General features: G+C 41.7%; 1 protein-coding gene across 1 annotated transcript; it reads right to left on the reverse strand.

Annotated features, from left to right (window-relative positions):
- Nucleotides 1–2,368: 2,368 nt before the first annotated feature.
- LOC125599524 lies at nucleotides 2,369–9,068 on the reverse strand. The gene is made up of 2 exons (XM_048772805.1): nucleotides 8,318–9,068; nucleotides 2,369–6,436 (listed from the first exon to the last, which is right to left on the reverse strand). The coding sequence occupies exon 2, from the start codon at nucleotides 4,585–4,587 to the stop codon at nucleotides 3,292–3,294; it is 1,296 nt and encodes a 431-aa protein (XP_048628762.1). The 5' UTR covers nucleotides 4,588–6,436; nucleotides 8,318–9,068; the 3' UTR covers nucleotides 2,369–3,291.
- Nucleotides 9,069–16,168: the final 7,100 nt, after the last annotated feature.

Consider the following 16,168-nt stretch of genomic DNA (forward strand, 5'->3'; position numbering starts at 1 on the left):
TCCTGGATATCAGGTTCAGTTAAGTCTGGTTCCGGCTCTGGTTGAATGTCCTCATCATTCCCTCCCTCTTCAAAAGGTTTTGACCTCAAACTGGTTCATCTGCAAAACAAGGAGATAGATCAGTAACATTGAAAGTAGAAGACACATTCAACTCACCTGGCAGATCAAGACGGTAGGCATTGTTGTTGATCCTCTCAACAACTTGAAATGGGCCGTCCCCTCTTGGCTTCAGCTTGGAACTTCTCTGGTTAGGAAACCTTTCTTGCCGCATGTGTAACCAAACCCACTCCCCTGGTTCAAATACAATGTCCTTGCGGCCCTTGTTGGCATGTTTAGTGTACTGCTCAGTCCTCTTCTCTAAATTCTCTTGAACCTCTGATGGAGTTCTTTGACATAAGCAGCTTTAGCTTCCCCGGTAAGACTGACAACTTCAGCTGGAGGTAATGGTTTAAGATCCAAAGGGGTTTTCGGGTTGAACCCATAGGCTGCCTCAAAGGGGGACATCTTAGTGGCTGAATGCTGAGCTCGGTTGTATGCAAATTCGATGAATGGAATACAATCAACCCAATTCTTCATGTTCTTCCCAATGGTTGCCCTAAGCAGCGTAGAGAGCGTCCTGTTGACAACTTCAGTCTGCCCATCAGTTTGGGGATGGCAAGTAGTAGAGAATAGCAACTTTGTACCCAACTTCTTCCATAGTGTTCTCCAAAAGTGGCTGAGGAACTTGGTGTCTCGGTCAGATACAATAGTCCTTGGCACCCCATGTAAGCGCACTACCTCCTTAAAGAACAGATCAGCAGTTTTGGACGCATCATTCACCTTGGCACAAGGTATGAAGTGTGCCATTTTGGAGAATCTGTCCACGACAACAAAGATTGAATCCTTGTGATGAATTTTTGGTAATCCTAGGACAAAATCCATGGAGATGTCTACCCAAGGAGCTGTAGGAATCGGCAGTGGCATGTAAAGGCCATGAGGCTGGACTCTAGACTTAGCCTTCTTGCAAGTCACACATCTGGCGCAATGAGATTCTACTGATTTCTTAAGATGCGGCCAATAGAAATGTTCCCTGACCACAGCAAGTGTCTTATCTACTCCAAAGTGACCCATGAGCCCTCCTCCGTGAGCCTCTCTAGTGATTAGATCTCTCAAGGAGCATTGAGGAATGCATAATCTCCTGCCCTTGAAAAGAAATCCCTCATGCAAGTAGAACTTTCCTTGTGGTCCTTTGGTGCAACTTGAGTAGATAGCAGCAAGATCCGGATCTTCTCCGTACAAACTTTTGATGAACTCAAATCCCAACACCTTTGCTTCCATGGTTGCAATCAAAGCATATCTCCTGGAGAGTGCATCTGCTACAATGTTCTCCTTGCCCTTCTTATACTTGATAATGTAGGGAAATGTCTCAATAAACTCTAACCAGCGAGCATGTCTCCTCTTGAGATTGGTTTGCCCTCTTAGATGTTTAAGGGTTTCATGGTCAGTGTGTACCACGAATTCTTTAGACAGCAGGTAGTGCTGCCATGTCTCCAAAGCTCTCACCAAGGCATACAACTCTTTATCATAGGTCGGATAATTAAGAGCTGCTCCACCAAGCTTCTCACTGAAGTAAGCCACGGGTTTTCCTTCTTGAATAAGAACTGCCCCTATCCCAATCCCTGATGCATCACATTCTACTTCAAAGGTCTTATTGAAGTCGGGTAAGACCAGTACTGGTGCATGGGTCAGGCGATACTTCAAGGTCTGAAAGGCTTCCTGTTGAGCTTTTTCCCAAATGAACCCAATACTCTTCTTCACCACAGCAGTAAGGGGTGCAGCTATACTACTGAAATCCTTGACAAACCGCCTGTAGAAGCTAGCTAGGCCATGGAAACTTCTAACTTGGCTGATGTTTGTTGGAGTCGGCCACTCTTGAATGGCCTTAACCTTCTCTTCATCAACCTGTAAGCCCTGTGAACTCACAACAAAACCTAGGAAGACAAGTTTATCAGTGCAGAATGTGCACTTCTTGAGGTTTGCATAAAGCCCTTCTTGTCGAAGTGTCTCTAGTACTTGCTCAAGATGTGTCACATGATCAAGTAAACTAGTACTGTAAATTAAAATGTCATCAAAATAAACCACAACAAACTTACTGATGTATGGCCTAAGATGTGGTTCATGAGACGCATGAAAGTACTAGGAGCATTGCTAAGTCCAAATGGCATCACCAACCATTCATATAGACCTTGCTTTGTTTTAAAAGCTGTCTTCCACTCATCTCCCTCTTTCATTCTTACCTGATGGTACCCACTCTTAAGATCAATCTTGGAGAAGATGGTGGCTCCGCTTAGCTCATCTAACATGTCATCAAGCCGTGGGATGGGTGTCTATACTTGATGGTGATGTTGTTGATGGCTCGGCAGTCTACACACATTCTCCATGTCCCGTCCTTCTTTGGTACAAGTAAGACAGGCACAGCGCAAGGACTGAGACTCTCCCTCACGTATCCTTTGTCTAATAGGTCCTGTACTTGTCTCTCCAACTCCTTAGTCTCTTCCGGGTTCACCCTATAAGCCGGTTTGTTTGGCAGGGCAGCTCCTGGCACAAAATCTATCTGGTGCTCAATGCCTCGGAGTGGGGGTAAACCGTGCGGAATCTCCTCTGGAAACACATCTTTGAACATGTCAAGAAGCTTAGTAATCTCTGGATGAAGAGTTAACTCATCAGAACCTGCACTCAAAAGCTCCTTAAAGATCATTAGTAGCATTGTGTGTTTGGTAGTAGCAGCCTTTCTTACACAGCTAGAACGGATAAGAAAGTTTGATTTAACAGACTTTTCCTTTTCCTTAACCATTTGCAAATGAATTTCATGAACTTGTGTTGGAGTGAGAGGCGCTAAGCTTATCTTACGCTTATCATGCATGAATGTATACATATTAGTTCTACCATCATGCTTAGTTTCTCTATCCCACTGCCATGGTCTTCCTAGCAATACATGTCCAGCTTGCATAGGGACTACGTCACAAACTACTTCATCTTGATACTTACCAATGCTAAATGGAATGCTCACTTGTTCCTTAATTTTAAGCTCAACCTTATCATCTAACCACCTTAGCCTATATGGATGCGGATGCTTTGTCTTTTCTAAACCAAGTTTTTCTACCATGTAAGCGCTAGCAGCATTGGTACAAGACCCACCATCTATAATAAGGTTACATACCTTGCCTTTTATGGTGCAACGGCTGTGGAATATGTTTTCTCTTTGGATCGTCTCGGCGGGTTGAACTAAGACGCTAAGCACACGTCGGATCATCAAGTTCTCTCCCACATCAGCATATTCAACTTCTCCATACTCTTCTTGAATCTCAGGTACGTCTCCTTCATCACGAGATTCATAGCCATCATCGGTGAGTAGCATAACCCTCTGGTTTGGGCACTCTCTTGCCATGTGCCCTCGGCCTCTACATTTGAAACAGGTGATGTCTCTGGCACGTTGGGGTTGGTAGTTTTGGCTGGCTCGGTTTTGTTGTCCTTCGTGGGTTCGGTGGTGCGAGGCTTAGGCCGGCTGTCTCCTTCAACCCCTTTTCCTTTGTCCACCGACTTGTTGTAGTTGCTATTGCTTGAATTCCAAGAAACTTGAGACTTGCCCTTGGAGCTCTTCTTCTTGATGTGTTGTTCAGCTTGGATAGCTAGATGGAACAGGTCCTTCATGTCAGCATATACATGTCTCTCCACCTTGCAGCTTAACCTCTCCTGTAAACCATCAAGGAACTGAGCCATGGTAGCTTCCTCATCTTCATTAAGGTCCAAACGGTTTCTTAGTTTCTCAAACTCTTCATAGTACTCTTCCACTGACTTGCTGCCTTGCTTGAGTTCCCGCAACTTCCTTTGCAAGTCTCTGTGAAAGTGTTGAGGCACAAACCGTTGCTTCATCGCATCTTTCATGTCTAGCCAAGAGTCTAGTTGCCTCAGGCCGTTCCTTCTCCTATCAGAGCACAATCTATCCCACCAGGAAAGTGCATTGTCCGTGAGCTGAGCTACTGCCAAAGCAACTCTTTTAGGACCAGGGTGGTTATAGTAGGCAAAAATGTGATCCATCCTTTTCTCCCAGTCTAGGTAAGCTTCTGGATCAACCTTTCCCGCATAGCCGGGAGCATTCATCTTGATGTGCTCAGGCCCTTGGTTATAGTTTTGTTGGCGTGGGGCTCTGTGTTGAGGTAGGAGTTCCTCTTCTTCAAATCCTTGGTGCCGGTTTTGCCTGCGTGGAGCTCTGGGTGGAGGTGCAAACCCTTCCTCCTCTTCTTCTTCACCATAGTCATCTGGTTGCAACCCTGCTCTCTGGTTTGGTATTGGACCGTGCTGCTGCCCCGTGTCTTCATCAGTCTGCTGGTTCCGGGTGCTAGTCTCCGGGTTGTCATGGACGGGCACTCCATATCTTCTGTTGTTTGGGTTCAAGAACCTATCAACGTTCCGTACTGGTTGCAAAGGGGGAGGTCTTTGCTCAACTCTAGTCATCCTTTCCCCAAGGTCTTGCCGCATAACCCTCATCTCTTCTCTCAAAGCGTTGAGGACTTGCATCATGGTAGCTTGCTCACTCGCTTCTCCCATGTATGCGGTTGAGTTGTACCTTGCAAGATAAACAAGAGATGCCTTAGCTTTTCAATAGGTAAATAAGAAAGAAAACGAGAAAGAAAAGATACAAATTTCCTTTTTTTTTTTTTTTTATAAATTCGAATAGGCAAAGACAATAATAAAAGCTGTAGTAGAATTAGAATTGGAAAGACTTGGAGAAAGTGATCGACCGGGAAGGAAATAATTTGAAAACTCTTTGCAAATATGGAAATCGAATAAACCTGTCGATCAAACAATTGGAAACCAAAATATGCAATCCTAGCAACACGTTTTTATTTTCTTTTTTTGACTTTATGAAGATTAAAACTAAGCAGGACAGGATGTAACAATCGGATGCAAGCAAGATGTGAAGAAAACAACTAAGTGCAACAATGAAACGCGATCTCTTTATTTGGTTTATGATTTCATGAAAGCAGAAACAATGGATCACAATCGGATGCAAATAAAAGAGACAAGGATAGATATAACCTGATGCTGAAGGAACTTCAGCTCTGATACCAGAAATGATACAAGCCTAAGCTAACAAAGGCTGTACGTTCCCAAGCAAGAGAGAAGGAGCCGATCTAACACACGGGTGATCCGGATGGACTGATCTAATCAACCAAGGGATCTGAACTGGAACTGTATGATGGGATGAAGTGCACCACACGAGAGATGGGAGGCTCGTGATACAACACAAGGTTCCTCTAGGCCGTGGAGGTACTGGTCTCACAAGGCAAAGAGAAGGAGGCGAGTTCTAGCTTGAGAGCTCTAGGGTTTTCTTTAAAAGAAAAGTTTATGATTATTCAAAGTCTGCCCCAAAAGTGGGCTTGCGAAAACATATAAATAGGACTAAGGGAACAAGCTCCACTTAAGTCACGAAAGTACAAATAAGGAAACAAACTATAATGTAAAACATGAAATAAGGTCATGAGGCTTCTTAGCCTTGGATCGAACTTGGCACTTAGGATAAGTGTGAAGCAAGTTGTGGCCTCGTTAAAAACCTTCCCTGGAAAACCCATTTGGGACAAAACCAAGAGTAAGGGAAAAAGAGCACACACAAAGAGCTTGGCCTAGTTGCTAGATTCGTCCAAGAGACTTGCTAGGCAAGTTGATCTTCCATGGTAATGATCATCAGGTTGGTGTGGCATTCCTCCGGGATGAATGGCCACATATCCTCACTTGATGCTTGCTTCTCCTTAACCGGTTCTGCACCCTTTAGTTCATCTTGCTTCAAGCTTGGTTCATCAGCCAGTTTAACCTGTCCAAGATCAGAAGCAAGTATCATGCTCTCATTAAATTTATGTTGAAGTACCTTAGCTCTTTGTCTAGTGATAGCTCCCTTGAATACGGTTGGTACTGGCACTTCTTGGACTGTCTCTGATTTTGTTATGTTGCTGATCATGTCCTGGATATCAGGTTCAGTCAAGTCTGGTTCCGGCTCTGGTTGAATGTCCTCATCACTAATTTTCGTCACTCTCTTTGGACAGCAAAGAAACCACTTGATTTTGAATCTTCTTGGGCTTGTAACATGATAAAAATGGGCTGGACATGCTACCTAACATCATGGATCAATTTCTGAATGTCTTTCATGTCCGTAGATTCATATATCAGCCCATGATCACATCATACTCCTCCTCTTCAAAAAGATTTGTCCTCAAATCTTGCTCTCCGAAGAAAGAAAAACTTGAATACACACTTCCCAAAAGATCCAGCAGATTTGTAGAACATAAATAACAAAACTTTTTTTTTTCTTTTTTTTTTTTAGAAGATGGATAGATGAGAATGGTGAATAACAGAAGTGAATACCGCTTTCAGAGTGGCTCTGATACCAAATGATAAAAACCTCCCAAGGAATACACTCTGAAATTGGTAAGGGATAAGCCTTGCACCGAATGAGCCCGAAAGCAACAAACGATCAAGGGATGTGGATCGAAAGGTGACACAAGAGGGGCGGAAAGTCTCTTGATACTACCCTATAATGACCGCCTCTAGATATGACACACTAGATTAGACCAAGTTAGACTGAAGGATATTACACACCAACAATCATAAAAGTTTTGACCAATGGATATGACACACCATGATCGAAAACAAGTTTGAGAATCACTCTCAAGGTTCCAAAAATATAAACTCAACTCTTATTTTATTTCAATGGAGATTACAACTTATTTATAAGAGACTAAACTTGCTCACAAAGCTAGATAGTTATTACATTGGAAATGATAAAACTAGTGCATGGAGGAGAGAGAGTGTTCTTGAAACAAGCATTCTTTGCATGTAGGAGAGAGAAGCTTTCCATGCAATTAACCACCTAATTTTCGTCACTCTCTTTGGACAGCAAAGAAACCACTTGATTTTGAATCTTCTTGGGCTTGTAACATGATAAAAATGGGCTGGACATGCTACCTAACATCATGGATCAATTTCTGAATGTCTTTCATGTCCGTAGATTCATATATCAGCCCATGATCACATCAGCTTCTTCGTCGTTCCAATCAAACCAGGATGACTCACTTTGTGAGAAGCTTGATTTGGATACATAAAGTGGTGGAGAATCACCAGGAAGTTGAATAAATCTCATAAGAGTTGGCAAGAAGAAGTTATCCCACTTTCAAATCAGGTGATTCCAGTTTCCCAGTTTGGGAATAGGACAACTTCCTCGTCGTTCCAATTAAGCCAGAATGAATCACTTTGTGAGAAGCTTGATTTGGATACATAAAGTGGTGGAGAATCACCAGGAAGTTGAATAAATCTCATAGGTATTGACAAGAAGAAGTTATCCCACTTTCAAATCAGGTGATTCCAGTTTCCCAGTTTGGGAATAGCACAGCTTCATCGTCGTTCCAATCAAACCAGGATGAATCACTTCGTGAGAAGCTTGATTTGGATACATAAAGTGGTGGAGAATCACAAGGAAGTTGAATAAATCTCATAGGAGTTGGCAAGAAGAAGTTATCCCACTTTCAAATCTGGTGATTCCAGTTTCCCAGTTTGGGAATAAGACAGCTTCTTCGTCGTTCCAATCAAACCAGGATGACTCACTTTGTGAGAAGCTTGATTTGGATACATAAAGTGGTGGAAAATCACCAGGAAGTTGAATAAATCTCATAGGAGTTGGCAAGAAGAAGTTATCCCACTTTCAAATCAGGTGATTCCAGTTTCCCAGATTGGGAATAGGACAACTTCCTCGTCGTTCCAATTAAGCCAGAATGAATCACTTTGTGAGAAGCTTGATTTGGATACATAAAGTGGTGGAGAATCACCAGGAAGTTGAATAACTCTCATAGGAGTTGACAAGAAGAAGTTATCCCACTTTCAAATCAGGTGATTCCAGTTTCCCAGTTTGGGAATAGCACAGCTTCATCGTCGTTCCAATCAAACCAGGATGAATCACTTAGTGAGAAGCTTGATTTGGATACATAAAGTGGTGTAGAATCACCAGGAAGTTGAATAAATCTCATAGGAGTTGACAAGAAGAAGTTATCCCACTTTCAAATCAGGTGATTTCAGTTTCCCAGTTTGGGAATAAGACAGCTTCTTCGTCATTCCAATCAAACCGGGATGACTCACTTTGTGAGAAGCTTGATTTGGATACATAAAGTGGTGGAGAATCACCAGGAAGTTGAATAAATCTCATAGGAGTTGGTAAGAAGAAGTTATCCCACTTTCAAATCAGGTGATTCCAGTTTCCCAGTTTGGGAATAAGACAGCTTCTGATAAAAACCTCCCAAGGAATACACTCTGAAATTGGTAAGGGATAAGCCTTGCACCGAATGAGCCCGAAAGCAACAAACGATCAAGGGATGTGGATCGAAAGGTGACACAAGAGGGGCGGAAAGTCTCTTGATACTACCCTATAATGACCGCCTCTAGATATGACACACTAGATTAGACCAAGTTAGACTGAAGGATATTACACACCAACAATCATAAAAGTTTTGACCAATGGATATGACACACCATGATCGAAAACAAGTTTGAGAATCACTCTCAAGGTTCCAAAAATATAAACTCAACTCTTATTTTATTTCAATGGAGATTACAACTTATTTATAAGAGACTAAACTTGCTCACAAAGCTAGATAGTTATTACATTGGAAATGATAAAACTAGTGCATGGAGGAGAGAGAGTGTTCTTGAAACAAGCATTCTTTGCATGTAGGAGAGAGAAGCTTTCCATGCAATTAACCACCTAATTTTCGTCACTCTCTTTGGACAGCAAAGAAACCACTTGATTTTGAATCTTCTTGGGCTTGTAACATGATAAAAATGGGCTGGACATGCTACCTAACATCATGGATCAATTTCTGAATGTCTTTCATGTCCGTAGATTCATATATCAGCCCATGATCACATCAGCTTCTTCGTCGTTCCAATCAAACCAGGATGACTCACTTTGTGAGAAGCTTGATTTGGATACATAAAGTGGTGGAGAATCACCAGGAAGTTGAATAAATCTCATAAGAGTTGGCAAGAAGAAGTTATCCCACTTTCAAATCAGGTGATTCCAGTTTCCCAGTTTGGGAATAGGACAACTTCCTCGTCGTTCCAATTAAGCCAGAATGAATCACTTTGTGAGAAGCTTGATTTGGATACATAAAGTGGTGGAGAATCACCAGGAAGTTGAATAAATCTCATAGGTATTGACAAGAAGAAGTTATCCCACTTTCAAATCAGGTGATTCCAGTTTCCCAGTTTGGGAATAGCACAGCTTCATCGTCGTTCCAATCAAACCAGGATGAATCACTTCGTGAGAAGCTTGATTTGGATACATAAAGTGGTGGAGAATCACAAGGAAGTTGAATAAATCTCATAGGAGTTGGCAAGAAGAAGTTATCCCACTTTCAAATCTGGTGATTCCAGTTTCCCAGTTTGGGAATAAGACAGCTTCTTCGTCGTTCCAATCAAACCAGGATGACTCACTTTGTGAGAAGCTTGATTTGGATACATAAAGTGGTGGAAAATCACCAGGAAGTTGAATAAATCTCATAGGAGTTGGCAAGAAGAAGTTATCCCACTTTCAAATCAGGTGATTCCAGTTTCCCAGTTTGGGAATAGGACAACTTCCTCGTCGTTCCAATTAAGCCAGAATGAATCACTTTGTGAGAAGCTTGATTTGGATACATAAAGTGGTGGAGAATCACCAGGAAGTTGAATAACTCTCATAGGAGTTGACAAGAAGAAGTTATCCCACTTTCAAATCAGGTGATTCCAGTTTCCCAGTTTGGGAATAGCACAGCTTCATCGTCGTTCCAATCAAACCAGGATGAATCACTTAGTGAGAAGCTTGATTTGGATACATAAAGTGGTGTAGAATCACCAGGAAGTTGAATAAATCTCATAGGAGTTGACAAGAAGAAGTTATCCCACTTTCAAATCAGGTGATTCCAGTTTCCCAGTTTGGGAATAAGACAGCTTCTTCGTCATTCCAATCAAACCGGGATGACTCACTTTGTGAGAAGCTTGATTTGGATACATAAAGTGGTGGAGAATCACCAGGAAGTTGAATAAATCTCATAGGAGTTGGTAAGAAGAAGTTATCCCACTTTCAAATCAGGTGATTCCAGTTTCCCAGTTTGGGAATAGGACAACTTCCTCGTCGTTCCAATTAAACCAGGATGAATCACTTTGTGAGAAGCTTGATTTGGATACCTAAAGTGGTGGAGAATCACCAGGAAGTTGAATAAATCTCATAGGAGTTGGTAAGAAGAAGTTATCCCACTTTCAAATCAGGTGATTCCAGTTTCCCAGTTTGGGAATAGGACAACTTCCTCGTCGTTCCAATTAAGCCAGAATGAATCACTTTGTGAGAAGCTTGATTTGGATACATAAAGTGGTGGAGAATCACCAGGAAGTTGAATAAATCTCATAGGTATTGACAAGAAGAAGTTATCCCACTTTCAAATCAGGTGATTCCAGTTTCCCAGTTTGGGAATAAGACAGCTTCTTCGTCGTTCCAATTAAGCCAGAATGAATCACTTTGTGAGAAGCTTGATTTGGATACATAAAGTGGTGGAGAATCACCAGGAAGTTGAATAAATCTCATAGGAGTTGACAAGAAGAAGTTATCACACTTTCAAATCACGTGATTCCAGTTTCCCAATTTGGGAATTGCACAGCTTCATCGTCGTTCCAATCAAACCAGGATGAATCACTTCGTGAGAAGCTTGATTTGGATACATAAAGTGGTGGAGAATCACCAGGAAGTTGAATAACTCTCATAGGAGTTGACAAGAAGAAGTTATCCCACTTTCAAATCAGGTGATTCCAGTTTCCCAGTTTGGGAATAAGACAGCTTCTGATGTGATCATGGACCAACTAGCTAATGGAGATGATGAGGATCTGGTTAAGCCGACTGATGGAGATGTTCTAGCCTTGCCAAAAGGACCTATGACTCGATCAAGATCAAGGAAGCTCACGCAAGTCATTGGAGGATTGGTTAAGAGGTCATGGAAGCAAGAGGAATGTCTTGGTAGAAGCTTGATCAACCAAGACACACTTATCACCATTCAAGCTACTTCACCATCAAGCTGATCATCAACTAAGCAAGCAATCTATGTGTGCTCTTTTTCCCTATCTTTGGTTTTGTCCCAATGGGTTTTCCAAAGATAGGTTTTTAACGAGGCCATAGATTTGCTTCTCAAAACCCTTAGTTGATGATCTCGATCCAACCTTATCCCGGATCAACCTTATGTTATATTATGTCTTTCATTTCATGTTTTCAAACTTGTCTTTTGTTTCTATTTCCAAGAGAGCGTGTGCTTTTACTCTCTTGATAGTTTTCGAGAAGCTTGGAGTCTGTTCCAACTTCTCTTATATAAGTGTACTTTGAACCCCTTATCAATAATAAATTATCTTTTATCATAAACCTTTCTTTGTTCTCTCTACTGCTTGTCCGCGAGTTGTTGAGTGTTCTTGTTGGTGTGTAGTATCCAACAACCCAAGAGTGTCTATCTCGGTGTGTCATATCCGATCTAGTCACTTAGGAGTATCAAGGAGCCTTTCCGCAGCCTCTTGTGTCACCAATCGATCCACAACCTTGTAGAGCTTGAGTCTTTGATTCGTTCTAGCAAGGATCTATCCCATACTATCCAGAGAAGCAATCTAGGGACGTATTATGTGGTATCAGAGCATCTCTGGTTAGGGAAGTACTCGTTTCTCTTTTGTTTCGATTTAACCTGTTCATCTTCTTGATCAGTTTTTAGATCGATCCGTTTTGTTTCAACTGATCTGTTCTTTGTTTCGCAATATCCATTGATTGATCTGTGATCCGTGGTCGTTTGAGTGTGTGATCTAATCATTTTGTGTCGATCTAATTGTTAAGAGTTTGAACTTGATAGATCTAGGTTTCGCGAGTTTAGATCCGATTGTTATCGATTCATATTCTAGATCTGATCTTTTGTTTGAATCTAATTGATCGTGTGATCTGTTTTAAATCATCTATAACATCTAGATCTACTTGTGTGTCGTCAAAAACTGATCAACGAACCTACCCTGATCGCGTTTCTATTGTGATTTACTTATTGTCGATTTGAATTCTTGTTGCTTGATAATCAAGTTTTCTTTACCGCCAGTTTATTTTTCAGTTTAAAAATCTCTTGATCATCTACTGATTACGATCAGTTTATTGGAACTATTTACTGGTTGAGTGTTGTTATTGATTCTAGGTACCAATGGGGAAAGAATCAGAAGAAGAAGCCGAGCTAGTAAGGAAGAATAAGATGCTGAGAGATCAAATGACCGAGCAAATGAATCAGACCATGATCTCTACTATGGCTGATATGCTCAAGGCTAGCATGAAGGAATTACGTGAGGAGATGAGACAAGAGTTGAGGCAAGCTACTGGCCAGGGACATAGCAATGAGTCTAGAAGGAACCGGCCTACTCCAGTACGGCAAGAGCATGCGGGTTCACAAGAGACCGACAACTACTACTCGCGCAATAGAACTGAGCACAACCCAACTGAGCGCAGTAGTTCTTCTTCTGAACTGAGCAGAGGAAGATCAAGGCGTGAACATGATGGAAGGGGGTCACGCAAAGACAAGCTTTCAGGACTTAAGCTTAAGATTCCACCCTTCCATGGCAAGGTGGATCCAGATGCCTACTTGGAATGGGAAAAGAAGATCGAGCTTGTCTTCAATTGCCAACACTACTCCAATGCCCAAAGGATCAAGATTGCAGCAACTGAATTCTATGATTATGCGTTGAGTTGGTGGGATCAACTTGTAACTACTAGACGGCTTAACCAAGAGAATCCGGTTGATTCATGGCACGAGATGAAGTCACTCATGCGCAAACGGTTTGTTCCAAGCCATTATCACCGCGACCTACATCAAAAGCTGCGAAGACTTACCCAAGGAACACGAACTGTTGAAGAATACTATCAAGACATGGAGTTGCTGATGTTGAGAGCTAGTATCTTGGAGGATAGAGAAGCTACTATGGCAAGGTTTCTTGGAGGACTTAACCGCGAGATACAAGACAATGTGGAGATGCAACACTATGTGGAAATAGAAGAGATGTTGCACAAAGCTATTCTAGTGGAGCAGCAGCTCAAGAGGAAGGGTAACTCACGCAGCTATGGATCGTCTAAGTTCCACCACTCTAAAGAAGAGAAAACATCCTATCTGAAGGATAGCAAGCCTCAGCAGAAAGAAGAGACTAAGCCGAGCAGCATATACAGCAAAGACAAAGGCAAAGCTGAAATTACTAGTTCAAGAACTAGAGATGTTAAGTGCTTCAAATGTCAAGGGCGTGGGCATTATGCTAATGAGTGCACCAACAAAAGGGTTATGATTCTTCTTGAGAATGGAGAGTATGAATCACAAGAAGAGAAGTTTGGTTCTGATCATGAGAAGTCTGAAGAAGAAAGTGAGGTAGAACCCGTGAAAGGAAGATTGTTGGTGACAAGAAGGCTCTTGAACGTGCAAGCCAAGAATGGAGAGTTTGAGCAGCGAGAGAATCTATTCTACACAAGGTGTATGGTTCAGGGAAAGGTGTGCAGTCTCATTATTGATGGAGGAAGTTGTGTCAATGTAGCCAGTGAGACTATGGTGAAGAAATTGGGTTTGAAAATTCAGAAACACCCAAGACCCTACAGATTGCAGTGGCTCAATGAGGAGGGCGAGATGAAAGTTTCTACTCAAGTACTGGTTCCTATAGCCATTGGTAGATATGAAGATGAAGTCTTGTGTGATGTGTTGCCAATGGAAGCCAGTCATATACTCCTTGGAAGACCCTGGCAGTATGATAGACGTGTGAATCATGATGGCTTCACCAACAAACACTCTTTTGAATTCAACGGAAAGAAGACTGTGCTGGTGCCTTTGTCTCCTAAAGAGGTTCATGAAGATCAAATCCAGCTTCAGAAAAAGAAAACAAAAGAGATTGATCTCAAACCTGATCATGACAAGCATCACAGCCTCTATGCCAAACAGGGAGATATCAAAAGAATTCTCTACTCTCAAAATTCTATTATCTTGCTTATGTTTAAAGAGACTCTTCTAACAGTTACTGATCACACACCGGATCATCCGAGTGAACTAGTGTCTCTTTTACAGGAATATGCAGATGTGTTTCCAGAAGATAGCCCCATTGGATTGCCTCCAGTGCGTGGGATTGAGCACCAAATAGACTTTGTACCTGGTTCTACACTGCCCAACCGTCCAGCATACAGGACCAATCCAGTTGAAACCAAAGAACTGCAAAAACAAGTAGAGGAGCTGATGGAGAAGGGTCATATCCGAGAGAGTTTGAGTCCTTGTGCAGTTCCAGTGCTCCTTGTGCCAAAGAAAGATGGGAGCTGGCGCATGTGTGTTGATTGTAGAGCAATCAACAACATAACAGTGAAGTATCGCCACCCTATTCCTAGATTAGATGATATGCTTGATGAATTACATGGGTCTTGCATCTTTTCTAAGATAGATTTGAAAAGTGGATATCATCAGATTAGGATGAAAGAAGGAGATGAGTGGAAAACTGCATTTAAAACTAAACATGGCTTGTATGAATGGTTAGTTATGCCATTTGGATTAACCAATGCGCCTAGTACATTCATGAGATTGATGAATCATATTCTTAGGTCTTTCATAGGCATCTTTGTTGTTGTGTACTTTGATGATATCTTAGTTTACAGCAAATGCTTAGAAGATCATATAGAACATCTTAGGGCTGTTTTGGATGTTTTGAGAAAGGAAAAGCTATATGCCAATCTAAAGAAGTGCACTTTTTGCACAGATAACTTGGTCTTTCTAGGTTTTGTTGTAAGTGCAGATGGTGTAAAGGTGGATCAGGAAAAGATCAAAGCAATACAAGAGTGGCCGAGTCCAACTACAGTGGGAGAAGTAAGGAGTTTTCATGGACTGGCAGGTTTCTATAGGCGCTTTGTGAAGGATTTCAGCACTCTAGCAGCTCCCCTAACTGAGATAATCAAGAAGGATGTAGGATTCAAGTGGGGAGAAGCTCAAGAAGCCGCATTCCAACTCCTTAAAGAGAAGCTTACTCAATCTCCTCTTCTCATACTTCCTGATTTTTCTAAAACATTTGAAATAGAATGTGATGCCTCAGGAATTGGAATTGGTGCTGTGTTGATGCAGGATAAAAGACCTATTGCTTACTTCAGTGAGAAACTCAGTGGAGCTACTCTCAACTATGCCACTTATGACAAAGAACTCTACGCCTTGGTGAGAGCTCTACAGACTTGGCAGCATTATCTCTGGCCAAAGGAGTTTGTCATTCACACCGACCATGAATCTCTCAAGTATCTCAAAGGACAAAGTAAGCTCAGCAAGAGACATGCTAGATGGGTAGAATTCATTGAAACCTTCCCGTATGTGATCAAATACAAACAAGGTAAGGAGAATATAGTTGCTGATGCACTATCCCGAAGGTATGTCCTCTTAACTACTCTTGATGCTAAGTTGCTAGGCTTTGAGCAGATTAAAGAAATGTATGAATCTGATCCTGACTTTCAAGAAGCTTATAAATCATGTGCTAAGTATGCTTCAGGACATTATTTTAGGCATGATGGATTCTTATTCTATGACAATCGTTTATGTGTGCCTAATTGCTCTTTGAGAGATCTATTTGTCAGGGAATCCCATGGAGGAAGCTTGATGGGTCATTTTGGTATAGCAAAAACCCTTAAAGTTTTGCAGGATCACTTCTATTGGCCGCATATGAAAAGAGATGTGGAGAGAATCTGTGGAAGGTGCACAACTTGCAAGCTTGCAAAGTCTAAAGTTCAACCTCACGGTTTGTATACTCCTTTGCCTATTCCTACTCATCCTTGGAATGATATATCTATGGATTTTGTTATGGGTTTGCCTAGAACTAGGACTGGAAAGGATTCTATCTTTGTGGTTGTTGATAGATTCTCTAAAATGGCACATTTCATAGCTTGCAATAAGACTGATGATGCATTACATGTAGCTAATTTGTTCTTTAAAGAAGTGGTACGTTTGCATGGAATGCCTAGGACTATAGTTTCAGATAGAGATACTAAATTCCTTAGCTACTTTTGGAAAACATTGTGGTCTAAACTAGGAACTAAGCTATTGTTTTCTACTACTTGTCA

Source organism: Brassica napus, unplaced genomic scaffold (assembly GCF_020379485.1).
Source record: "Brassica napus cultivar Da-Ae unplaced genomic scaffold, Da-Ae ScsIHWf_1888;HRSCAF=2531, whole genome shotgun sequence".
NCBI classification, from domain to species: Eukaryota; Viridiplantae; Streptophyta; class Magnoliopsida; order Brassicales; family Brassicaceae; genus Brassica; species Brassica napus.